The sequence below is a fragment of the Mobula birostris genome, chromosome 3 (assembly GCF_030028105.1).
Source record: "Mobula birostris isolate sMobBir1 chromosome 3, sMobBir1.hap1, whole genome shotgun sequence".
NCBI classification, from domain to species: Eukaryota; Metazoa; Chordata; class Chondrichthyes; order Myliobatiformes; family Myliobatidae; genus Mobula; species Mobula birostris.
The window spans coordinates 216,194,887-216,222,656 of NC_092372.1; the positions used below are offsets into that span (position 1 = coordinate 216,194,887).

General features: G+C 43.1%; 1 protein-coding gene across 20 annotated transcripts in view; it reads left to right on the forward strand.

Moving 5' to 3' along the window:
- xylb (xylulokinase homolog (H. influenzae)) overlaps nt 1-27,770 on the forward strand; it is a 382,042-nt gene that overhangs the window by 259,581 nt on the left and 94,691 nt on the right. For 14 of the 20 annotated variants that reach the window (XM_072254101.1, XM_072254105.1, XM_072254112.1 and 11 more), the window contains 2 exons: nt 4,581-4,668; nt 13,685-13,779. In XM_072254101.1, the coding sequence (XP_072110202.1) occupies nt 4,581-4,668; nt 13,685-13,779 (183 nt within the window). The remainder of the gene's footprint in view (nt 1-4,580; nt 4,669-13,684; nt 13,780-27,770) is intronic. The other 6 variants (XM_072254120.1, XM_072254117.1, XM_072254118.1 and 3 more) reach the window with 1 other exon arrangement.

Genomic DNA, 27,770 nt, shown 5'->3' on the forward strand with positions numbered 1-27,770 from the left:
GACAGAGAGGAGCAGGTTACCTGAAGCTAGAGAATTCAATGTTTACGCCATTGGGTTGTGGACTACTAGGTGGGATATGAGGTGCCGTTCCTCTAGTTACTCTACTATATATAGGTGATAGGACATTTATCAATTGGAAATCTAGAAATGGAATATTGTCGGTGTTGCCCACAGCATTCCCTACTAAAAAATAATAATGCAATGAACAGTTCTTTGGTGTCACCAGATGCACATACTATTAAGCTTCCTTCCTGCAACACACACGGTACTGAAAGAACCAAACCTACGATCAGTAGTCATAGTCTAACTCTACCCCTTGCCCCACTCTCATTTCAGCACCACTCTCCCTCTCTATTCTGAGAACAAACAAACATCCAATTTCTCACTAGGTCAGTAAGAAGCTGTGGTGAAGCAACATTTTCTCTAATTGGAGCATTATCCGGTAGCTTTCCCGGAGAAGTCCAGAGTTTTTCCAGGTACATTTATCACAGCCCAGCCACAGAGATCGAAGAACTTTTTCTGCTTCTCGCCAGAGTTACTCTTCCACACGTGTAATGCCCAGAAATTACCACAACCTATTTCCCCTCGCCCCTCCTCACCAACCCTACCATTACAACTAGTTTCAAGTCAATTCATGTCCCTCCTCACCATCACAGCAAGTTTACAGTCAATGCATGCTTTGGTTTCAGTGCACAATGTAATTAACATTTGAGACACACAGTAACATCTGAGGCTTATATTTATAACTGTCCAGATGGTGAGGTAAATTTATATTTAAAAAAACCCTGTAATTATGTTTATCAACTTCTATATTTTATGACAATATCTGTGCACTCAATCATGTATGTTGTGGTAGCCTCCATAAAAGTAATGCCAGAATTTTCAAATACAAACAGAAAAAAAAACTGGTAATACTCACCTGGTCAGTCAGCATCTGTGGAAAGATAAGCTGAGTTAATGTTTCACATCTGAAACCCTTGGTTAGAACTGGGAAACGAAGATTTAAAAAAGGTCATTTGAAGTTGCAGGGAAGATGGAGGATGAATTACTGTAGATAAAACAAAGAGAATGTGAAAGGTGAGACAAGACCAAATGTTGCAGTTAGAGTCAGGTTATGCTTCTTCACTTACATTACGTATTGCTATGGCAGGGCTGTGGTACATGCCCAGAAAGTCAGGTTTCACTAATGGAGCACTTGCTGCTGACCATCTGAGACAGCCTGAAAAATGTCTCAGTTATCTCCATCTCTTCAATGGCCTTTGTCTGCAGAAACCATAGAACCATAGAACATTACAGCACAGAAACAGGCCTTTTGGCCCTTCTTGGCTGTGCCGAACCATTTTTCTGCCTAGTCCCACTGACCTGCACCTGGACCATATCCCTTCATACACCTCTCATCCATGTATCTGTCCAAGTTTTTCTTAAATGTTAAAAGTGAGCCCATATTTACCACTTCATCTGGCAGCTCATTTCACACTCCCACCACTCTCTGTGCGAAGAAACCCCCTCAATGTTCCCTTTAAACTTTTCCCCCTTCACCCTTAACCCATGTCCTCTGGTTTTTTTCTCCTCTAGCCTCAGTGGAAAAAACTCAGTGGAAACCACTAAAGTGTTTTCGTTTGAACGTAGAACATAGAGCATAGAATAGTACAGGCCCTTTGGCCCACAATGTTGTGCCGACCCTCAAACTCTGCCTTCCATATAACGCCCCACCTTAAATTCCTCCATATACCTATCTAGTAGTCTCTTAAATTTCACTAGTGTATCTGCCTCCGCCACTGACTCAGGCAGTGCATTCCATGCCCCAACCACTCTCCGAGTAAAAAACCTTCCTCTAATATCCCCCTTGAACTTCCCACCCCTTATCTTAAAGCCATGTCCTCTTGTATTGAGCAGTGGTGCCCTGGGGAAGAGGCGCTGGCTGTCCACTCTATCTATTCCTCTTAATATCTTGTATACTTCTATCATGTCTCCTCTCATCCTTCTCCTCTCCAAAGAGTAAAGCCCTAGCTCCCTTAATCTCTGATCATAATGCATACTCTCTAAACCAGGCAGCATCCTGGTAAGTGTCCTCTATACTGTTTCCAATGCTTCCACATCCTTCCTATAGTGAGGCAACCAGAACTGGACACAGTACTCCAAGTGTGACCGAACCAGAGTTTTATAGAGCTGCATCATTACCTCGTGACTCTTAAACTCTGTCCCTCGACTTATGAAAGCTAACGCCCCATAAGCTTTCTTAACTACCCTATCTACCTATGAGGCAACTTTCAGGAATCTGTGGACGTGTACCCCCACATCCCTTTGCTCCCCCACACTACCAAGTATCCTGCCATTCACTTTGTACTCTGCCTTGGAGTTTGTCCTTTCAAAGTGTACCACCTCACATTTCTCTGGGTTGAACTCCATCTGCCACTTCTCAGCCCACTTCTGCAACCTATCAATGTCTCTCTGAACCTCCCAAAGAAGAGCTAGTGTGTAAAATTACCCTCCAGGCAGCCTGCAAGCTATTAGTTATTTTCACAGCAAAATGATCAACATCACAACTACCGATAAAACATTCACATACTGTTATGAGCCCTGTCTGTCTCTGCGTTGTGCCGTAGAACATTGGGCTTCTAGGTTTCTTGAGCATATGTATTTACTAATTGTTGTCTTAACTAGAGTTGTAGGCTCTTGTGCTTTCTGTTTAATCTGCTCAAGGTAATGGTTACTGCACGGGTTTTCCACGTTCTGTGATCATTTAAAGCAGTCTCTCGATTAGTGCTTATTGCGGGGTCCTAGTGTTGAGAATGATTAGTCTCGCATTCATTTCTCACACCCTCTTATTGAGTATCCATCAACCTCTGGCTTAAAAAGACTCAGGTTCTGGTGTCATTGCCCTTTGAAGAGGAAAATTTCAAACACCTACAACTCTCAGACTGAAAAAGAATGACTCCATCTCCACCTTAAATGGGTAGCACCCTTTTCTGAAATTGTCTTCCTCAACTCGAGATTCTTCCACAAGAGGCAATGTTCTCTCTGTATTTATCCTGTCAAGACCCTTAAGGATTTCATATCCTTCAAGGAAGTTATCTTTCACTCTGCTAATCTCCAGCAACTGTCCAACCTTTCTTTGGAGGACAACTGGGCCATTCAGAGTATCAGTTCAGTAAACTTCCTCTGAGCTGCTTCAAAAGGATTAATATCCTTTCTTTAATAAAAAGACCAATACTCCAGGTGAGGTGTTACCAATATCTTTCATAACTGAAGCACTAATTCCCTACCTTTCTGAGCAGTACATAATAACATTGTGCAAATTATCATAATTTTTTGCTGCATCTGCATAATAAGCTTTTGCGAATCATGCAGCTAGGACACTGTTAGATCCTGGTGGCTTTGCGATCCAGAGGTTTGGAAATCCAGAATGAGGCATGAAACTTGTTGCTTGTGGCTATTTTAATCAGTATTACTGTATAAGAACAGAAGACCAACAGAAAGCACAGAGGACAAAGAGGTTGTGATCATCTCATACAAAACTGATCTCCAACTGAAAAGATAACAACATTCCAGTCATAACAATTAATTTGTAAACTAGCCAAATTCAAGTGGCCATGACTAAGAAGCTTCTCGAAAAAAATTACAACAGTTTTACTGGAAAATTCACTCAACAGTCTCACCTATATAGGTGATCATATAAAAGTACAAGTATAGGAGAGTTAAATGACAAGAAAAATAATAATTCTTCACCTTAATCCAACATCACCCAGATATATCTACCATTCAAAGCTTTGCCTTTACCTTCAGGAAAGATATCAACAAGATTGAAAGAGTACAGAGAAAATTTACAACATTGTTGCCGGGACTTGAGAACATGAATCATAGGGCGAAGTTAGGACTTTATTCCTGAGGGGAGATTTAATAGAGGTATACAAAATTGCTAGCAGTATAGGTAAGGTAAATGCAAGCAGGCTTTTTCCACTGAGGTTGAGTGAGACTACAACTAGAGGTCATAGGTTAAGAGTGAAAGGTGAACTATACAAGGGGAACCTTCTTCACTTTGAGGGTAGTGAGAGTGTGGAATTAACTGCCATCTGAAGGGATGGATGGGGGTTTGATTGTAACATTTAATAGAAATTTAGATAAGTAGATGGACGTGAGGGTTGTGGAGGACATTAGTCCAGGTACAGATGGATGGGATGAGGCAGAATAACAGTTTGGAATAAACTAGGTAGACCAAAGAGCCTGATTCTGTGCTGTAGTGCTCTATGACTCTAATTATTTCTTAATTTTCCTTCCTTCTCACTGATTTATTTCATGGCGCCATACAATCATGAATAGTGCTCTCCTATACAATTAAAAATCTATTTTCTGTTCTAATTAATGATTTGAATGATACAAAACCTGTGTATGTGTTTTTTCCCCTGAAGTCCTATGATTCATCCCTCAAAGGACCTGCTTTGTTTCATTCCACTTCACAGAACTCCTCTTTCCCCACACAACCGTGGTCTCCGGTGTGACTGTGTGGCGTCAGTACCTTCTGCAGGAGCGCAGTGATATCAGAGGATACGCACTCACCACCTGTTTGTGGATTTTTGCAGGTCTTGGCAGATGTGTTCAATGCCCCAGTGTACACAATAGACACAACTAATTCTGCTTGCCTCGGATCTGCTTACAGAGCAAAACATGGTACGTCGAAGATATGAATGTAATCAGGAGATCAGAATCAAGTTTAATAACACTGGCAAATGTCATAAAATTAGTTGTTATATGGTAAATTTCAGTTACTTTTACTTTATTGTCGCCAAGCAATTGATACTAGAGCGTACAATCATCACAGCGATATTTGATAAGTAATTTGTCAGTCTGTAAAAGAACAACATTTATTTTCTTTTGGTTAGAAGAAATATTTCTAATTGCAATATAAGAATGTTTTTGAACATACAATTGACGTTTCGGGCCAAGACCCCTTCCTTTCCAATCCTGAGGAAGAGTTTCAGCCCAAAACGTCGATTGTTTATTCACTTCCATAGATGCTGCCTGACCGGCTGAGTTCCACCAGCATCTTAGACCATAAGATACAGGGCCTATAAAAAGTGTTCACCCCCTTGGAAGTTTTCATGTTTTATTGTTTTACAACATTGAATCACAGTGGATTTAATTTGACTTTTTTGACATTGATCAACAGAGAAAGACTTTTGTGTCAAAGTGAAAACAGATTTCTACAAAGTGATCTGAATTAATTACAAATATAAAACACAAAATAATTGATTATATAAGTATTCACCCCCCTTTTAATATGACACACCAAATCATCCCTGGTACAGCCAATTGGTTTTTGAAGTCACATAATTAGTTAAAATGAGTCCACCTGTGTGCAGTCAAGGTGTTTCAACTGATTGTAGTAAAAATATATCTGTATCTGGAAGGTCCAACTGCTGGTGAGTCAGTATCCCGGCAAAAACTACACCATGAAGACAAAAGAACATTCCAAGCAACTCCACGAAAAGGTTATTGAAAAGCACAAATCAGGAGATGGATACAAGAAAATTTCCAAGCCACTAAACATCCCTTGGAGTACAGTTAAGTCAATTATCAAGAAATTGAAAGAATCTGAAGGGGACTAGTGAAGGAGGCCACCAAGAGACCTACAGCAACTCTGGAGGAGTTACAAATTCAATGACTGAAATGGGAGAGACTGCGCATACAACAACTATTGCTTGGGTGCATCACCAGTCGCAGCTTTGTAGAACAACAAAGAGAAAGCCACTGTTGGGGGGAGAAAAAACTTACTTGAAATCTCAGTGAGAAGGTTCTATGGTCTGATGAAACAAAACTGAGCTTTTTGGCCACCAGACTAAATGCTATGGTTGGTATAAGCCAAACACTGCACATCACCCTTCTGTGAAGCATGGTTGTGGCTGCATCATGTTGTGGGGATGCTTCATTGTAGCAGGCCCTGGAAGGCTTGTGAAGGTAAAGGGCAAAATGAATGTAGCAATTTACAGGGAAATCCTGGAGGAAAACATGATACAACCTGCAAGAGAAACATAGAAAAGCTACAGCACAATACAGGCCCTTCTGCCCACAATGTTGTGCTGAACAAGTACCTTAGAAATTACCTAGGATTACCCATAGCCCTCTATTTTTCTAAACTCCATGTACCTATCCAGGAGTCTCTTAAAAGATCCTATCATATCTGCCTCCACCACCGTTGCCGGCAGCCCATTCCACACACTCACCACTCCCTACGTAAAAAAAACTTACCCCTGACATCTCCTCTGTACCTACTTCCAAGCATCTTAAAACTGTGCCCTCTTGTGTTAGCCATTTCAGTCCTGGGAAAAAGCCTCTGACTATCCACACAATTAATGCCTCTCATTATCTTATATACCTCTATCAGGTCACCTCTCATCCTCCGCCACTCCAAGGATAAAAGACCGAGTTCACTCAACCTATTCTCAATAGGCATGCTCCCCAATCCAGGCAACATCCTTGTAGATCTCCTGTGCACCCTTTCTATAGTTTCCACATCCTTCCTGTAGTGGGGTGACCAGAACTGAGCACAATACTCCAAGTGGGTTCTGAGCAGGGTCCTATATAGCTGTAACATTACCTCTCGGCTCTTAAACTCGATCCCACGGTTGATGAAGGCCAATGCACTGTACGCCTTCTTAACCACAGAGTCAACCTGCGCAGCAGCTTTAAGTGTCCTATGGACTCTAGACCCCAAGATCCCTCTGATCCATCGTACTGCCAAGCATCTTACCATTAATACTATATTCTGCCATCATATTTGCCTACCAGAATGAACCACCTCACACTTATCAGGGTTGAACTCCATCTGCCATTTCTCAGCCCAGTTTTGCATCCCTGTGACCTCTAACGGCCCTCTACACTATTCACAACACCTCCAACCTTTGTGTTGTTGCAAATTTACTAACCCATCCCTGCACTTCTTGATCCAGGTCATTTATTAAAATCACAAAGAGAAGGGGTCCCGGAACAGATCCCTGAGGCACAGCACTGGTCACCGACCTCCATGCAGAATATGACCCATCTACAACCACTCTTTGTCTTCTGTGGGCAAGCCAATTCTGGATCCACAAGCAAGGTCCCCTTGGATCCCATGCCTCCTTACTTCCTCAATAAGCCTTGCATGGGGTACCTTATGAATTGCCTTGCTGAAATCCATATACAGTACATCTACTGCTTTACCTTCATCAATGTGTTTAGTCAAATCCTCAAAAAAGTCAATCAGGCTCGTAAAGCACGACCTGCCTCTGACAAAGCCATGCTGACTATTCCTAACCATATTATACCTCTCCAACTTTTCTGCCTTTCAGGATCTTTTCCATCAGCTTACCAACCACTGAAGTAAGAACTGTGTCTTGGGAGAAGATATCTTTTCCCGCAGGACAATGACCCCAAGCATAAAGTAAAGCTACACAGGAATGGCTTAAAAACAACAAGGTTAATGTCTTGGAGTGGCCAAGTCAGAGTCCAGACCTCAATCCAATTGAGAATTTGTGGCTGTATTTGAAAAGGGCTGTTCACTCACAATCCCCATGCAACTTTGAGCTTGAGCAGTTTTGTAAAGGAGAATGGGGAAAAATTGCAGTGTCCAGATGTGCAAAGCTGATAGAAACCTATCCACACAGACTCAAGGCTGTAATTGCTGTCAAAGGTGCATCTACTAAATACTGATTTGAAGGGGGTGAGTAATTATGCAATCAATGATTTTGTGTTTAATATTTGTTGTAAATTTAGACTAATTTGTAGAAATTTGCTTTCACTTTGATACAAAAGAGTCTGTTCTGTTAATCAGTGGCAAAACCAAATTAAATCCAATGTGATTCAAATTTGTAAAACAATGAGACATGAAAACTTCCAAGGATGGTGAATACTTTTTATAGGCACCCTACAGGGTTCCTCATGGCTGATCCATTTTTCCTCTCAACCCCAATCTCCTGCCTCCTCCCCTTACCCCTGACCACTCAAGAATCTATTAGCTTGTGCCTTAAATATACCCATTGACTTGGACTTCACAGCCACCTGTGGCAAAGAATTCCACACTCTGGCTGAAGAAATTTCCCCTCATCTCTGTTCTAAAAGGACACCCCTCTATTCTGAGACTGCGCCCTCTGGTCTTAGACTTACCCCAGCATAGGAAACATCCTCTCCACATCCACTCTGTCGAGGCCTTTCAACATTCGAAAGGTTTCAATGAGGCCACCCCTTAATCTTCTGAATTTCAGTGAGTGCAGATCCAGAGCTATTAAACTGTCTTCATATGACAAGATTTTCAATCCCAGAAACATTTTTATGTTTCTCCTTTGAACCCTCTCCAATGTCAATGCATCCTTTCTCAGATAAAGGGCCCAAAACCACTCACGGTACTCCAAGTGAGGCCTCACCAGTGCTTTATAAAGCCTTAACATCACATCCTTGCTTTTATATTCTAGTACTCTTGAAATGAATGTTAACATCACATTTGCCTTCCTCACCACAGACTTGAGCTGCAAATTAACCTTTAGGGAATCCTTTACTAGGACTCCCAAGTCCCTTTGCAGCTCAGATTTTTGAATTTTCTTTCCATTGAGAAAATACACTTTTATTGCTTCTACCAAAGTGCATGATCATACTCTTCCTGACATAGTATTCCATCTGCCACTTTTTTGCCCACTCTCTTAATCTAAGTCCTTCTGCAGCCTCTCTACGTTCTCAAAACTATCTTCCCCTCCAACTATCTGACAGCAAACTTTGCCACAAAGCTATTAAATCCATCATCCATTAAATGTTAAAAGAAGTGGTCCCAGTATAGACCCCCATAGAACAGAGGTCCCCAACCTTTCTTGCACTGCGGACCGGTTTAATATTGACAATATTCTTGCGGACCGGCCGACCGGGGGGGTTGGGGGGGGAGGTGTTCAAGTAAGGTTGCCAACTTTCTCACTCCCAAATAAGGGACAAAAGTAGCAGTCAAATACGGGACACTTGTGTTTACCCCAAGAAAGACTACCATGACCATGAAGCCTCGCGCGGGCACCTGTATGCACATACGTGACGTGTGCATGTGTGTACGTGCCGATTTTTTTTCTACAAATCGGTTTTGGCTTAATCTTTCCGATTCTGTTCAGTGAAACTACACTGTACATACATTATTTCTACTTTATATAGGCTGTGTATTTATCACATCATTCCTGCTTTTACTATATGTTAGTGTTATTTTAGGTTTTATGTGTTATTTGGTATGATTTGGTAGGTTATTTCAAGTTCAGCAGTGCGTGACAGGGAATGAGGAAAGGTGCAGCTGACTCATATCGTTCCCTCTCGCCAAATCATATCGTTTCCTTGCGGCCCGGTAGCACATGCTTTGCGGCCCGGTGGTTGGGGACCACTGCCATAGAACACCCCTAGTCACTGGCAGCCAACCAGAAAAGGCTCCCTTTATTCCTACTATTTGCCTCCTGCCAATCAGTTACTGCTTTATCCATGTTAGTATGTCTCCTTTAATACCGTGGCTCTTAACTTGTTAAACAGCCTCACATGTGGCGCCTTGTCAAATACCTTCAGAAAATCAAGGTACGCAACATCCACCGATTCTTCAATGTCTATCTTCTCTGTTATTTCCTCGAAGAATTCCAATAGGTTTGTCAGGCAAGATTTTCCCTTGGGGAAACCATGCTGCCTATGGCCTATTACATCATGTGCCTCCAAGTACCCCGAAACCACATCCTTAACAATTGGCTCCAACGTCTTCTTAACCACTAATTGGCCTATAATTTCCTTTCTTCTGTTTTCTTTTCTTGAAGAGTGAAGTGACATTTGCAATTTTCCATTCCTTCGGAACCATGCCTGAATCAATTGATTTTTAAAAGATCATTGTTAATACCTCCACAATCTATTCAGCCACCTCTTTCAGAACCCTGGGGTATAGTCCATCTGGTCCAAGTGACTTACCTACCTTCAGACCTTTTTTTCCCAAGCACTATCTACATAGTAATGGCAACTTCACACACTTATGCTCCCTGACACTCTCTAACTTCCACCATAGTGCTAGTGTCTTCCGCAGTGAAGACTGATGCAAAATACTTATTCAATTTGTCCAGCTTTTCCTTGTCCCCCATTACTACCTTTCCACCATCATTTTTCAGTGGTCCAATATCCACTTCTCACTTTTACTCTTTATGTATCTGAAGAAACTTTTGGTAACCTCTTTAATATTATTGGCTAGCCTACCTTCGTATTCCATCTTTTCCTTCTGAGTGACTTTTTAAGTTGCTCTCTGTTGGTTTTTAAAAGCTTCCCAATCCTCTAACTTCCCACTAGTTAAAGTTAAAGTCTGTTCCGAGCCTTATAGGTTCATCAGGACGGTGCTTATGCCGGTTTCTGTGGCGTGAAGCGACTGAGAGTATGAGACTCCCTCCCCCCCCCCACCCCCCACCCCCCACCCCCCACCCCCCAATAGGACACCAGTCTATCGCGAGGTTAACCCCCAGCAATTTTGCCGGTACCCATTTTCAGCTGGGTGGACTGGAGCAGTGTGTGGCTAAGTGCCTTGCTCATGCTGCCTCGGTTGGGGTTTGAACTCACGACCGGCAGATCGCTACTCCAACGCCTTAACCACTTGGCCACGCGCCACACTTCCCACTAATTTTTGCTCTATTATATGCTCTCTCTTGGGCTTTTATGTTGGCTTTGACTTCTCTTGTTAGCTGCTGTTGTGTCATCTTACCTTCAGAATACCTCTTCCTCTTTGGGATGTATATATCCTGTGCCTTCCGAATTGCTCCCAGGAACTCCAGCCATTGCTGCTCTTCCATTATCCCTGCCAGTGTTCTTTTCCAATTAATTTTGGTTAGCTCCTCTCTGATGCCTCTGTAGTTCCCTTTACTCAACTGTAATACTGATACATCTGATTTTAGCTTCTTCTTCTCCTTTGCAGGGTGAATTCTAGTATACTATGATCACTTAATCTATAGGTTCCTTTACCTTAAGTGCTCTAATCAATTCTGGTTCATTGCACAACATCCAATCCAGAATAGCTGATCCCCCTAGTGGGCTCAAACACAAGCTACTCTTAAAAAGCCATCTTGTAGGCATTCTAGAAATTCCCACTCTTGGAATCCAGCACCAACCTAATTTTCCCAATCTACCTGCATATTGAAATCCCCCATGACTATTGTAACATTACCCTTTTGGCATGCCTTTTCTATCTCCCATTGTAATTTGTAGACCACATCTTTGGGGGGGGGGTGTGGAGTCTGTATATAACTCCTTTCTGTTATAGTTCCTTAGCTCTACTAACAATGATTCAACACCTTCTGACCCAATGTCACCTCTTACTAATGATTTGATTTCATTTTCTACCAACAGAGCCACGCCATCTCCTGATTACCTACCTGTCCTTTCAATAGAATGTGTATTTTTGGACATTAAGCTCCCAGCTATAATCTTCTTTCAGCCATGATGCCTACAATGTCATGCATGCCAATTTGTTTGTGTGTGTGTTGCTTTGGATTTCTAACATCTGCAGGCTTTCTTGTGTTTAAGAATGATTTTTCATTTTTTAAAATATCATTGGCCATTAATGTTCAATCTAATATAATTATTTAATGCTGTTAATATCATATGACCCAAACGGTGTGAGATAACATGGATGGATACTTTACACAAGCCTCCTTCTATCCTACTTCATCTGATCCTATTAATATTTCTATCCACTCCTTTGTGCCAGGTCTGGTTGGATTTCCCGTGGAAACATGAGTAGATGTTTGCATGTTAAAGGGAATCGAGTGAGATCGAGTTAGTGCAGGGGCTGATGTGATAGATCAGCGATGAAGTTATTGAATGGTGAAGCAAAAACAAGGGGCTAAATGGTCGACTCTTCCTTCTGGTTTTTACATTATGTTAAACAATCAACTGCTCTTTTTTTAGCATTCTCTATCTGCATTCTCGAAACTTCCCTGGTGATGTTTGTCAATCGATTCATGAATTCATTCATTTGCAGGAGCTGGACTTGGTTGCCAGAGGCTATTTAAGGCGCGCCCCATTGGGAGCATTTAATAGGTGGTGGGAGCTTATTCTCATTACCTCTCCCAGATATAACAACCTTAAAAAATCTTAAGCACACGCATACACACACACATATATGGGGCAGGGAGAGAAGAATCACCGTTGGGAAAAGGGGAAGGGAGAGGGGAGGGAGCAGGAAGCACCAGAGACCTTCTGTAATGATCGTTAGAGAATTGTATAGAATCAAATGACTTTTCCTGGTGTCTTAGGGCTGGGTGTGTCTGCACCCACGACACCCCGCTGTCCCTGGCACTCCTTCCCTGCCACCCGTCCCACACTCCTCTCATAGTGCTCCACCCTTGCCAGTCCCAACATCCTCTGCTCCTGTCAGATGTACAAACTTGCTCTCTGCTCCAGTCTTCGGCACTCTAGCTATATAAATCTATCAATATCTAAGACATTTACACAGTACTGTAGGTGTGTGTGTCAGTAAATTTTACAGATAGCCCACAGTACAGCCAGACTGGGATCAGGATAGGCTGTAAGCCTTTTTTGTCAGTACAATGTGGTGCTACTTTGAGCAGTAAGCATCAGGCCACTATAATAGGGTTATTTGGGTGAATTTTGGCATAAATTGCTGTCCAGGACAAAACTATTTGGTTATTCATAGACTCTGACTATTTGAATGCCTGGATTCAGATTCAGATTTATTTTAGTTATCACATTTACATTGAAAGATTAAATTATGAGGACATGCAGTCCTCTTTTATTGTCATTTAGTAATGCATGCATTAAGAAATGATACAATATTCCTCCGGTGTGGTATCACAGAAACACAGGACAGACCAAGACTGAAAAACTAACAAAAACCACATAATTATAACATATAGTTACAGCAGTGCAACAATACCATAACTTGATGAAGAACAGTCCATGGCACAGTAAAAAAGTTCAAAGTCTCTCGAAAGTCCCACATCTCACACAGACGGGAGAAGGAAGAAAACTCTCCCTGCCATTCCCGACCACAGTCCGACTCTGAGTCGTCCGAAAACTGATCAGCCCTCCGACACCGAGTACTGAGCACCACCTCTGCCGAACGCTTCGACCTCAGCCTTGGTCGCCAGCAGCAGGCAAAGCCGGGGATTTTGGGGCCTTCCCTCCGGAGATTCTCGATTGCACAGTAGCAGCGGCAGTGAACCGGGTATTTCAGAAATTTCTCCAGATGTTCCTCTGCTTCTCACATCTGTCTCCATCAAATTAGAATTGTGCACAGCATCCTACTTACAAATACAATATAATTTCACCGGAGAGGCTACATGCGCTGTGTCGCGCTTCCATCTTCTCCTCCCGCCTCCATCTTCTCCTCCCGCCTCCATCTTCTCCTCCCGCCTCTTACAGTGAAATGCATCATTTGTGTTAACAGCCAATGCTGTGGGCAGCCCCAAGTGTCGTCACTCATTCTGGTGCCATCATAGCATGCCCACAATACTAGGCAGCATCTCTATTACGTGGATGACAAAGACTGATTCCATCCCATGTGTTACGGTGCAGCGCCAAAAGAAATGTTCACCTTTCCCTTTCAAGACTTGCTAAACATTTCCAGCATTTGTAGCTTTTGATTTCATACTGCAGAAAACTAGAAACCATTATGCTTTCTGCACTTCTTTACATTTTACTTGTGTTACAGGTTTGGAAGCACCAATGGGACGGTCCTTCGCAAATTCGGTGAAAATGGCAGCCTCGTCAAAGCTGGCAGTCAAACCCATATGTGAAGCAGACAAGGTGAGCATTTGTGTGTGAGAGAGGGAATGAGGGAGGGGGAGAGGGAGAGAGAGAGGACAAGATCCTCTGTAGGGTTTATTTTGTTAACTTTAATGATTTCATTCCAATACCTTCCTCTTGGCATTGAATATGGTCACACTGTGCTACAACTCCCGAGTAGAGACCGAAGGTTAAAGATGCTAGCCTCTTCCTGGCCTGGTAGGGTGTTCCACTGTCTGCACAGTAGCTCCACATCTCTATTTTTCAGCAGGATGTTGGATACTGACTGATTGTTCCCCACTCCCCCAACCCCCGAGATTGTTCATGCATTGTCTGACAGCCCGTGCTATAAGCAGGGATGGTTGTTAATCGGCTGATGACCTTATGTGAGCTGAACTATCCACTGTCTGCTGCTCTAATAGACTTGTCTAATATCAAGCTATGCGTGAAGAGTGCTGTGTAAATTAGAAAATATTTCAAATAAACTGCACTCAGTGGCCACTTTATTAGGTACACCTGCTCATCAATTCAAATACCCAATCAGCCAATCATGTGGCAGCAACTCAATGCATAGAAGCAGGCAGACATGGTCAAGAAGTTCAGACCAAACATCAGAACAGGGAAGGAATGTGACCAAAGTGACTTTGACCATGGAATGATTGTTGGTGCAAGTTGGGGTGGGTTGAGTACCTCAGAAACTGCTGAACTCTTGGGATTTTTATACACAACTTTCAAGAGTTTACAGAGAATGGTGCAAAAAAAAAAAAATTGTGCAGTTCTTTTGGCCAAAAGTGCCTTGCTGGTGAGAGAGGTCAGAGGAGAAAGACCACACTGGTTCAAGCTGACAAGAAGGCAACATTAACTCAAATAGCCACACGTTACAACAGTGGTGTGCAGAAGAGCATCTCTGAATACGCAACAGGTCGAACCTTGAAGTGGATGGGCTACAGCAGCAGAAGACCGCACCGGGTTCCACTCTTTATTAAGTACAGGAGACTGAAACAAGAGTGATAAACTACTCAGTATTCTTACCGTTAGTGAGCAGAATGTCCAATCAGTGGACTATCCTAACCACTCACATTGAATATTTTTGTTTATTTTCATTGACATGCAAACACTTCCTGTTTGAATTCTTTTCTACAGTTTTGTGCTGAACACCAGCATCCATCCTGTGGGTGCCCTGTGAAATTTACTTTTTGCCGCTGCGGTTTGTAATCCTTTCTCAGTGTCTGAGTGCTGCATTCGTCTACATGAAATGGTGTCTTCCCATCCTGCCCACATTCTTACTTCCTGTCACTCAGAAAGGGCACAAATCCCAGTACTGATCTCTAAACTAGTTTATCCACTTGTGTAATGAGGCTCCCTTTTAATTTTGCCCATCTATTTAGATCCTGCGGTTCCTGGGCTTCTGTCTCAGAGACAGTTGGTGTACAATCTGTTTTCACATATTGCCGCTTTTTCACTTAGGAATAGGTTAGGAATTGGAGAATGAGAGTAGTAGTAAGCCAATTAACCTCTTGGGCCTGGTCTGCCACTCACTAAGATCAGTGAGCCTGATCTCTGGGTTAAATCCATGTATCTGCTTTTTTTTCCCCCCTCCTTAATATGGCTTTGGTTTTTTAAAAAGTCAATCCTTCTCAGATTTTAAATTAAAATTAAAAATTTAAAATAAACATATAAAATTAAATTTAAAACCGTTGTTGCTGGCAAAGAACTTTAAACTTTTACCCCCTTTAAACCATAAGACAGAAGTAGGAGCAGAATGGACATTTGGTCAGTCGAGTCTGTTCCACCATTCCATCATGGCTGATTTATAATCCCCCTGAATCCCATTCTCCTGCATTCTCTCCGTAACCTTTGACACCCTTAATAAGCAAGAACCTATCAACCTCTGCTTTAAATATACCCTTAGCTATCTGTGGCAATTCCAGAGATTCACCACCTCTGGCTAATGTGTTTCCTTGTTGCATCGGCATGGTAGTGTAGCGGTTAGCACAACTGTGGGACCTGGGTTCAGTCCCCGCCACTGCATGTAAGGAGTTTGTATGTTTTCCTCATGGTCCAAAGATTGGTAGATTAATTGGTCATTGTAAGTGGTTAGGCTACGACTAGATTGGGGGATTGCTGGTTGGCACAGCTCGTAGGATTGGAAGGGTCTGTTCTGCGTTGTAATATCTCAATAAATTAAAAATTTAAAAACTTGATCCTATATCCAGCATAGCTGATTCCTTACTGCGGAGAGCACTGCACACTGGAAACTGAGCTGTAAGGTTCCACTTCCTTTTACAGCACTCCAGTTGCTTTGCTTTTAAAAGTCATTTACTGTGCATTTTTCCTTCTGAGGCTTAAGGGTAAATCTATTGCACAGCAGACAACATATTAGTGAAGTACACCAATTATGCCTAATTAATGCATGCAAGTTAATTAATTAAGAAATGTATTTCTCTAAGTAAACACTCTAGGGTTTAATTTTCTCTAGCAATGCAATAGTTAAAATCATTTACATAAAATCACTTTGTTCCTTTAATGCAACATTTAAGCTGCCCTGTTTACTTTAATTGGCTTAATGACTTTGTTAAAAGAACACAAACAAATTTAACACAAGTGCATTAATCAATGTATTTTACCAGAAGAAATTAAGCCCCTGGGAAAGATATCCTGATCATTGGTCATTTACGCACTGACTTATTGCCATGCCATAAATGCAGTCAAGGCATCAAAGCTGTTTTGGGCAAGTTAATTACCATACATTAGCATGGGTAATGTACTTCATTTGCACTTGTTGAGGTGTTACTTATGAATAATTCTAACTCATTTCTTATTTTCTTTAAGGTGTTTTGCTATTAGTGATGACTTAAAATTTTCATTGTTGCTAGCCAGCCAGTTGGTGATTAATCTTACTGTGACAACCCTCTTTGGAAGCTAAGATGCCTGTTCCCTTAAATCTTTTAATGGAATATAGAAGAAGTAGTCTCACCCATTTAAAAGGAATAAAATAATTCTGTCAATTTTAGACAGACTTTTTCAGTTACAAGTCTTTTTCTCAACTTTTCAGAAAATAGCTGGCATTTTTTTTAAAATGTGGGATGCACTTTTTTTCCTTCATCTGTATGGGTGTCCATACTGTGATCCTGATTAAACAGGCGAGTCATATGCTGTCCCTGCTCTGCAGTAATGTCACAGTGTTGTAGACAACCTGGAGTATTCAGTCCACTACTTTCGCCTGAAGATGTAAACAGTGTAAGTGTTCTGCCTGCAAGAGAGCCACTATCACTTTTGAATCTATAATAAGTCCATTACAAGTCTTCAGGATTTTAAGCAAAACACTTCTGTTAATAGTTGTTTTTCTCCATGACTGACCATCTCCTTAATCACCTTTTTCTGGTTTCCTGTCATTGTGTGGAGACAGGTCTCCACCAAAGGAGGTGTAAAATATTCCTTCCTTCCGCTATCCTACATGTCACCCTTGGGCAAGGTTAGCACATTCTTAGTGCACCCCCCCCCCCCCACCCGCTGATCAGGGTGACGTGAAGCCATGGGAGCAGGTGGTGGATGGTCGTATGAGCAGCTGGTGCAGATCACAAGTCCTGGTTATGTGACCACTGATGCCAGGCAGACAATCTCTGAAGAATTACAGTATATAATGGTTGGGTACACCCGTCTTGAAAAGACATGGGCCAGAAGAAGGCAATGGCAAACCACTTCTGTCGAAAAAATTGCTAAGAACAATCATGGTCGAAGATACATGGAAGACCACGATCACCTGCGTCATATGACACGGCACATAATAGTGATAATAATATGTGTGCTATATTTTTAATACAATTCTGGATACCTTCGAACACAGTAGCACAGTACAAGCCTATCAACCCATGATGTTGTGCCGACTTTTTAACCTACTCTAAAATCAAACTAAAACTTCCTGCTACATAAACACAAGAAATTCTGCGGATGCTGAAAATCCAAAGCAACACACACAAAATTCTGGAGGAACTCAGTAGGTCAGGCAGCATCTATGGAAATAAACTAGTAGTTAATGGTTTCTGGCCAAGACCCTTTTTTAGGACTGCAGAGGAAGGGAAGGACAGCAGAATAAAAAGGTGGGGAAGGAAAGGAGGATAGCCAGAAGGTGATAGGTGAAGACAGGACAGTAGACCATAGGTAGGGAAGTTGGAGGGACTCTAGTTGGAGGTGTTAGGCAAGTGAGAAGGGGTAAGAGGCCAAAGTGGGGAATAGAAGAAGAGAGGAGGGGGAGGGAAAATTTTCAAAATCTAAAGGACGTCCCTTGAGAACAGAGAGGAGGAGGAATGTCTTTAGCCAGAGTGTGGCGAATCTGAGGAGTTCATTACCACAGACGGCTGTAGAGGCTGTCACTTAATATTTTTAAGGCAGAGATTGCCAGTTTCTTGATTAGTAAGGGTATTGACGGTTACGGAGAGAAGGCAGGAGAATGCGGTTGAGAGGGATAATATATCAGCCATGATAGAATGGCAGAGCAGATTCATTGGGCCGAATGGCCTAATTCTGTTCCTATGTCCTGTGAGTCACAACTGATTGTTATTCAATTATTTGCTTTGATGCTGAAAAATAATGCTGTGCATTTCTGATATTTTGCATTTAAAATTTGCAATCATTTGTTCTTTTGGTATTAACAAAGCGGGTAAACTTTTACAAGCAGATTAAGTTGACTGTTAAGATAAGTGCAGTGTAATTCAGAAGTTGTAAGCTATCACAAGGTGAACTTGGTCATCGTTCGAATGTCTGGGCAGTAGGGAAATAAAGAACCTTCTTAAATCTTGGTTTTTACTCTTCAAAAGAACAAACGTTAGAGTTATCATTTCCATTCAGTTACAATGTGGATGTGGGTGCTTGCTGTGGATGACAGAAATCTGGGTGATCCCATGGCACCTGTTTCTCACATTCCTATTTCCTTGTCCATTATGCGGTTGAATCCTTTGGTGAAGAATTACAAGGCAGCTCTGAGGCAATTGACTGTAGTAGATAAGATTGTTCTGAGGGCATGGGTTGTATGAAATGCAGTAACATCCCTTGGCTGTGTGAGCGGAAAGAAGGCTTGCGCTACAAAGGGCAAAACTGACTAACTTGAAGTGACAAGAACCTTTTGGGTGCCATTTACTGGATTAAATTCAAAGCTTATTATTTTAAAATATAATTTACTACATAATTATTCTTGACCAGTAACCAGACAACTTTCAATGAATAAGAACATAAGAAATAGAAGCAGGAGTAGGCCATCTGGCCTGTCAAGCCTTCTCCACCATTCAATAAGGTCATGGCTGATCTGGCCATGGACTCATCTCCATCTACCTGCCTTTCCCCCATAACCCTTAATTCCCCTACTATGTAAAAATCTATCCAACCTTGTCTTAAATATATTTACTGAGGTAGCCTCCACTGCTTCACTGGGCAGAGAATTCCACAGATTCACCACTCTCTGGGAAAAGCAGTTAGATCATAAACCATAGGAGCAGAATTAGGCCATCTGGCCCATCGAGTCTGCTCCATCATTTAATCATGGCTGATCCTTTTATTTCTATCTCCTCCTCAACTCCAGTTCCCTGCCTTCTCCCCATAACCTTTGATGCCATGTCCAGTCAAGAACCTATCAACCTCTGCCTTAAATACATCCAACATCCTGGCTTCCACAGCTGCTGGTGGCAACAAATTCCACAAATTCACCACCCTTTGGCTAATGAAATTTCTCCACATCTCTGTTTTGAAAGGGTGTCCCTCTATCCTGAGCTATACCTTCTTGTCCTAGACTCTCCCACCATGGAAAGCATCCTTTCCACATCTACTCTGTCTAGGCCTTTCAACATTCGAAAGGTTTCAATGAGATCCGCCCTCATCCTTCTGAATTCCAGCAAGTACAGACCCAGAGCCATCAAACGTTCCTCGTATGATAACCCTTCCATTCCTGCAATCATCCTTGTGAACCTCCTCTGGACCCTCTCCAATGCCAGCACATCTTTTCTAAGATGAGGGGCCCAAAACTGTTCACAATACTCAGGGTGCGCCCTCACCAGTGCCTTATAAAGCCTCAGCATCACATCCTTGCTCTTGTATTCTAGACCTCTTGAAATGAATGCTAACATGGCATTTGCCTTCTTCACCACCGACTCAACCTGCAAGTTAACCTTCAGGATGCTCTGCACAAGGATTATCAAGTCCCTCTGCATCTCATATTCCTGGATTTTCTCCCTGGTTAGAAAATAGTCTGTACATTTATTTCTACTATCAAAGTGCATGACCATGCATTTTCCAACATTGTATTTCATTTACCACTTTCTTGCCCCTTCTCCTGATCTGTCTAAGTCCTTCTGCATCCTACCTGTTTCCTCAACACTACCTGCCCAAGTATACAGCATAAAAAGAAGTGGTCCCAACATCGACCCCTGCAGAACGCTACTAGTCACTAGCAGCCAACCAGAAAAGGATCCTTTTATTCCCATTTGCTGCTCCTACCAATCAGCCATTTCTCTAACCATGTTGGTACCTTCATACCATTAGCTCTTAACTTGGTAAGCAGCATCATGTGTGGCAACTTGTCAAAGGCCTTTCTGCTGCCTTCCTCCTTTCTTAAAGAGAGGAATAACATTTGCAATTTTCCAGCCCTCCGGCACCATGCCAGAGTCCAACGATTTTTGAAAGATCATTTCTAATGCCGCCACAATCTGTAACACTACCTCTTTCAGAACCCTAGGGTGCAGTTCCTCTGGTCCGGGTGACTTATGTACCTTTAGGTCTTTCAGCTTTTTGAGCACCTTCTCTCTTGTAACAGTAATTGCACCCACTTCTCTTCCTTCACACACTAAAACATCAGGCATACTGCTCTTGTCTATTGCAGTGAAGACTGACACAAAATTCTCATTTAGTTCATCAGCCATCTCCTTGTCCCCTGTTATTATTTCTCCTGCCTCATTTCCTAGCGGTCCTATATCCACTCTCATTTTTCTTTTATTTTTATCATACTTGAAAAAACTTGTACTATCCACTTCGATATTATTTGCTAGCTTGCTTTCATATTTCATATTTCCCTTCTATTTTAGTTGTTGTCTGTAGGTTTTTAAAAACTTCCCAATCCTCTGTCTTCCCACTAATTTTTGCTTTGTTGTATGCCCTTTCTTTTGCTTTTACAATAGCTTTGACTTCCCTTGTTGCTGCTCTGCTGACATCCCTGCCAGCAGCTCCTTGCAATTTACTTTGGCCAACTCCTCTCTCATATCACTTACTCCACTGAAATACTTCTACATTAGACTTTCCTTTCTTCCTATCAAATTTCAAGTTGAAACAATCATATTGTGATCACTGGTTTCGAAGGTGTCTTTTACCTTAAGCTCCCTAATTGCATTACATAACACCCAATCTAGTACAGCTGATCCCTTAGTAGGCTCAATGACAAACTGCTCTAAAAAACCATCTCTTAGGCATTCAACAAACTCACTCTTTTGAGATCCATTGCCAACCTGATTTTCCCAGTCGACCTGCATGTTGAAATTTCCTGTGACTAACATAACATTGCCCTTTTGACTCGCCTTTTCTATTTCCTGTTGTAACCTGTAGTCCACCTCCCAGCCGCTATTGGGAGGCTTGTATATATCTGCCATCAACGTCCTTTTACCCTTGCAGTTTATTAACTCAACCCACAAGGATTCAACATCTTCTGATCCTATGTCACATCTTTCCCCTCAAAAACAAGTATACCGCTTTGGATACTTTTGTGGAGGATAACTTCCTGGGGAGAATGCCACGGCGACCAGGTTACAGGCACTGAGCATGGGTCCGTGGAGCAGAAGGGAAAGAGAGATTTGATGCCATTCTTTACCAGTAGTGCCACACCACTCCCTCTGCCTACCTTCCTATCCCTCCAATATAATGTGTAACCTTGGACATTCAGCTCCCAACTACAACCATCCTTCAGCCACGATCCAGTGATGGCCACAACGTCATACCTGGCATTCTGTAACATTGCAACAAGATTATCCACCTTATGTCTTATACTACGTGCATTTAGATACAACACCTTGAGTACTGTATTTGCTATCCTTCCTGATTCTGCATTCCTAATGATTTGATACTCCACCTGTTGGCTGCAACTAAGTCCCATCACCTGCCTGCCCTTCCTGACAATCTGACTGCACGCTATCTTTACATTTTTATCATCCGTCCTTTCCTGAGTCCCATCACTCCGGTTCCCAACCTCCTGCCAAGTTAGTTTCAACCCTCCCCAACAGCTCTAATAAACCTGCCCACGAGAATATTGGTCTCCCTCGGGTTCAGGTGCAACCCGTCACTTTTGAACAGGTCGTACCTCCCCCAGAAGAGATCCCAAGGATCCGAGAATCTGAAGCCCTGCCCCCTGCACCAGCTTCTCAGCCACGCATTTATCTGTCAAATCATCCTGTTTCTACCCTTGCTGGTGCGTGGCACAGGCAGCAATCCACAGATCACCACCCGGGAGGTCCTGCTTCTCAGCTTTCTACCTAGCTCTCTAAATTGTCCTTTCAGGACCTCATCGCTTTTCCTTCCTATGTCATTGGTACCAATATGTCATAATCTGAGATATCCCTTTCACCTGGGAGGCAACATACCAGCCGGGTGTCCCGTTCCCATCCACAGAATCTCCTGTCTGTTCCTCTCACTATTGAGTCCCCTATCACTACCGCTCCCTTCTTCTCTCTCTTTCTCTTCTGCAGCACGGACCCATGCTCAGTGCCTATAACTCGGTCACCGTGGAATTCTCCCGGGAGTCATCCCCCTCAAAAGTATCCAAAGCGGTGTACTTGTTTTTGAGAGGAATGGCCACAGGGGTGCTCTGCTCTAACTGCCTATTTCCATTTCTCCTGACAGTCACCCAGCGACTCGTCTCCTGCAAGTTCAGGGTGACTGCTTCCCTGTAACTTTGATCAATTATATCCTTGCTCTCCCGTACAAGCCGAAGGTCATCCAGCTGCTGCTCCAGATCCCCAACACAGCCCTCAAGGAGCTGCAGACGGATGCACTTCACATAGATGTAGTTCCCTGGGAGACTCTGGGTCTCCCAGTTCTCCAACATCTGGCATGAGGGAGCACACCGCAGCCATTTAAATGGTACAGTAAGAGAGAGGGAAAAAAAACACAAAAAGGAAACCTTAACAGACGCTTTACACAGAGCCAATGCCTCTTCCGAGCTGAAGCCTGATTTGAGCCGAAGCCTGTCACCGTGATTTCTTCCTTATTTCTGTCCCAAATCTACTTCCCTGAATCTCAAGTCTATATCTCGTAATTCTAGTCTCACCTATCCATTTAATAAGTTTAAGTTTCTATAAGATGTCCTCTTATTCTTCTGAATTCCAGCAAGTACAATCTCTCCTCACAGTCTAATCTCCTCATCTCTGGAATCAACCTGGTGAACCTCCTCTGCACCACCTCCAAAGCCAGTATATCCTTCCTCAACTAAGGAGACCAGAACCGCATGCAATACTCCAGGTGCGGCCTCACCAGTACCCTGTATAGTTGCAGTGTAACCTCCCTGCTCTTAAATTCACAAACACGTACTATCTTGAGTGATAAGAAGAGATTTCACTTTAGCAAGTAAACTTCACGTTAGGGTGTGGTACTTTTGTTTCTTCCTTTAATTGGGACATTATCCTCTTGGTTAATATTTTGCCTTTAGATTCTGTTATTTTGCTGCCTTCCTCTCATGGTCCTTGAGAGCGGTGATGGGCCATTCTCTTCAATACCTGTGGTCCATTGGGTGATGTTGGTCTCACAAACCTTTTGTGTAAGGAGCTCCAGGCTTTTGTCACAGTGTTAATAAAAAGCGAAGCTTTTATTTTATTTAGGGATACATGGTAGCAGGTCTTCTGACCCATCAAGCCCACGCCGCCCCTTTACACCCATGTGACCAATTAGCCCTCTGACCTGTATATCTTTGGAATGTGGGAGGAAACCGGAGCACATGCTGATGGAGAGGACGTACAAACTCCTGACGGATGGCAGCGGGAATTGAATCTGGGTCGCTGTCCACCACCGTGCTGCTCCTGTCAGTTCCGTCCAGGAGAACTTGGTTTGGCAATTGGGGACTGAGAGTGATGGTGAAGAGGCAAATGACTAGCAGTGCTCTGAGGAGATCAGTGCTGAGGCACTTACTGCTTGCTATAAACGTTGATGATGTGGATGTGTATGTGCAAGATGTAATCAATAAGGTTCTTTATTGAGGATCGTCATCTTTTCGTGGTGGAAAGGCTCCTCAGTTCCTGTGATCCCTAGAGCAATGCTGTCTGGAGTTTCGGGTCACCCATGGCAGTAAGATCGAGGGGAGGGTTCCAGATAAGAGTGATCCAACCAGGACCTCACTGGTGGAATTGGCGAAAGATGATGTCTCATCACAATGGCAGTAAAGGCATAGGAAGGCTGCAGCAATGAAGGGTCCCAAGTTGCCTTGCATTCCACACCGCTGGACTCTGACCCCGATTTGCCAACGACCATGTGGTGGCTGCCCCTGCATCAACCTTCCCATGTTACACACAAACCCGTGGGAGAGTATAATACTCAACTGAAGTGATCACACATACTAATCAACACGTACAGAGACTGGTGGAGTTGTTGATAATGTGGAAGGCAGTCTTAGGTTAGAGGTGGATGCCGATATGTTAGTGGTGGGCTGAGAAATGGAAAGATGGAGCTTAATCCTGATAAGTACAAGGTGATGCATTTTGGAGTACTAATGAGGTGAGAATATATTTTGTGAACAGTAGAGTCCTAGGGACCTTGGTATATGGTGACATATATACACTTTGGTAGTAAATTTACTTTGAACTTTATGCAAGTTCATAGATCCTTGAAGGTGGCAGTTCAGGTGAGATGACATGGTTAAGAAGGAATATGGGATTCAATTAGGGCATTGAATGCAAGAGCAGTGTTTGTCCCTAACTATACAAGTCATGGTCAGGCCTTGGCTAGAATGCTACGTGTAGTTCTGGTCACCACATGACAGGAAGGATGTGATGGTGCTGGAATGAATGCAAATGAATGCAGAGGTTCATCAGACTATTAAGGGTCAAAAGCCTGCATCAGGACTGGTTGACACACTGAGTTCCTCCAGCAGGTTGTTTGTTGTTGCAGGTTCCAGCCTCTAGTGTTTTCGATGTTGCCTGGGATGGAGTGTTTCAGTTATGAGGACAGGCTGGGTCTGGCAGAGGAGATTAAGAGGAGATGTGATAAAGATATATAATATGAGGATTATGGATAGGATTGACTGCAGGAAAACACTTGCTGATATTAGAGGTGGATGAAGCTAGAAGATACGGGTTTAGGGTAAGGGTTAAGAGCTTTAGAGGGTATCTGAAGGGGTCTTTTCTCAACCCAAGAGAATCAGAATCAGGTTTATTATCACCGGCATGTGACATGAAATTTGTTAATTTAGCAGCAGCAGTTCAATGCAATACATAATCTAGCAGAGAGAGAAAAAAAATAAAACATAATAATACATAAATAAGTAAATCAATTACATTGGGTGTATTTAAGGCAGAGATTGATAGGTATCTGAGTAGCCAGGGCATCAAAGGTTATGGTGAGAAGGCAGGGGAGTGGGACTAAATGGGAGAATGGATCAGCTCATGATAAAATGGCGGAGCAGACTCGATGGGCGGAATGGCCGACTTCTGCTCCTTTGTCTTATGTCTTGTCTTATATATTGAATAGATTATTAAAATGTGCAAAAACAGAAATACTGTATATTAAAAAAAGTGAGGTAGTGTCCAAAGCTTCAAAGTCCATTCAGGAATTGGATGGCAGAGGGGAAGAATCTGTTCCTGAATCGCTGAGTGTGTGTACCTTCAGGCTTCTGTACCTCCTACCTGACGGTAACAGTGAGAAAAGGGCATGCCCTGGGTGCTGGAGGTCTTTAATAATGGACGCTGCCTTTCTGAGAGACTGCTCCCTAAAGATGTCCTGTGTACTTCGTAGGCTAGTGCCCAAGATGGAGCTGACTAGATTTACAACCTTCTGCAGCTTTTTTCGGTCCTGTAGCCCCTCCATACCAGACAGTGATGCAGCCTGTCAGATTGCTCTCCACGGTACATCTATAGAAGTTTTTGAGTATATTTGTTGACATGCCAAATCGCTTCAAACTCCTATGAACATAGAATTCTCCAACTTCCGGTAATTCCCTCCCCCTCCCTTCCTCTATCCCTATGCCACCCTGCCCCTTCCCCCAGCTGCCTATCACCTCCCTTATGGTTCCGCCTCCTTCTACTACCCGTTGTGTTTTCCCCTATTCCTTCTTCACCCTTCCTGCCTATCATCTCCCTGCTTACCCTCCCCCACCCCTTTATCTTTCCCCTTACTGGTTTTTCACCTGGCACCTACCAGCCTTCTCCTTCCCACCCTCCCCCCACCTTCTTTATAGGGCCTCTGCCCCTTCCCTCTACAGTCCTGACGAAGGGTTCCAGCCCGAAACGTCGACTGATCTTTTCCACAGATGCTGCCCGACCTGCTGAGTTCCTCCAGCATGTTGTGAGTGTTGCTTTGACCCCAGCATCTGCAGATTATTTTGTGTTCCTAATAAGGTATAGCTGCTGTCTTGCCTTCTTTATGACTACATCAAAATGTTGGGACCAGGTTAGATCCTCAGAGATCTTGACACCCAGGAACTTGAAGCTGCTCACTATCTCCACTTCTGATCCCTCTATTAGGATTGGTATGTGTTCCTTCGTCTTGCCCTTCCTGAACTCCACAATCAGCTCTTTCGTCTTACTGATGTTGAGTGCCAGGTTGTTGCTGCAGCACCACTCCACTAGTTGGCATATCTCACTCCTGTATGTCCTCTCGTCACCACCTGAGATTCTACCAACAATGGCTGTATCATCATCAAATTTTTAGATGGTATTTGAGCTATGCCTAGCCACACAGTCATGTGTATACAGAGCGTATACCCCTGAGGTGCGCCAGTGTTGATCGTCAGCGAAGAGGATATGTTATCACCAATCCGCACAAACTGTGGTCTTCCGGTTAGGAAGTCGGGGACCCAAGTACAGAGGCCCAGGTTCTGCAACTTCTCAATCAGGATTGTGGGAATGATGGTATTAAATGCCGAGCTATAGTCGATGAACAGCATCCTGACATAGGTGTTTGTGTTGTCCAGATGGTCTAAAGCCATGTGGAGAGCCATTGAGATTGTATCTGCCGTTGACCTATTGTGATGATAGGCAAATTGCAATGGGTCCAGGTCCTTACCGAGGCAGGAGTTCAGTCTAGTCAAGACCAACCTCTCAAAGCATTTCATCATTGTAGGTGTGAGTGCTACCGGGCGATAGTCATTAAGGCAGCTCACATTATTCTTCTTTGGCACTGGTGTAATTGTTGCCTTTTTGAAGCAAGTGGGAACTTCTGCCCATAGCAGTGAGAAGTTGAAAATGTCCTTGAATACTCCCGCTAGTTGGTTGGCACAAGTTTTCAGAGCCTCACCAGGTGCTCCATCGGGTCCTTCTGCCTTGTGAGGGTTCACTCTCTTTAAAGACAGTCTAGCGCCGACCTCTGAGACGGAGATCACAGAGTCATCAGATGCAGCAGGGATCTTCACAGCGGTAGTTGTGTTCTCCCTTTCAAAGCGGCAAAGTGGGCATAGAAGGTGTTGAGTTCATCTGGAAGTGAAGCATTGCTGCCGTTCATACTATTGGGTTTCACTTTGTAGGAATTAATGTCTTGCAGTCCCTGCCAGAGTTGCCGTGCATCTGATATCGCCTCCAACCTCATTGGAAATTGTCCCTTTGCCCTTGAAATAGCCCTCTGCAAATCATACCTGGTTTTCTGGTACAGGCCTGGGTTGCCAGACTCGAATGCCACAGATCTAGCCTTCAGCAGATGACGTACCTCCTGGTTCATCCACGACTTTTGGTTTGGGAATGTACAGTAAGTCTTTGTAGGCACACACTCACCCACACAGGTTTTAATGCAACTTCATTAGTCCAGAGTCCACAGTCATTAGTAATAACTGCAGCATATTCATC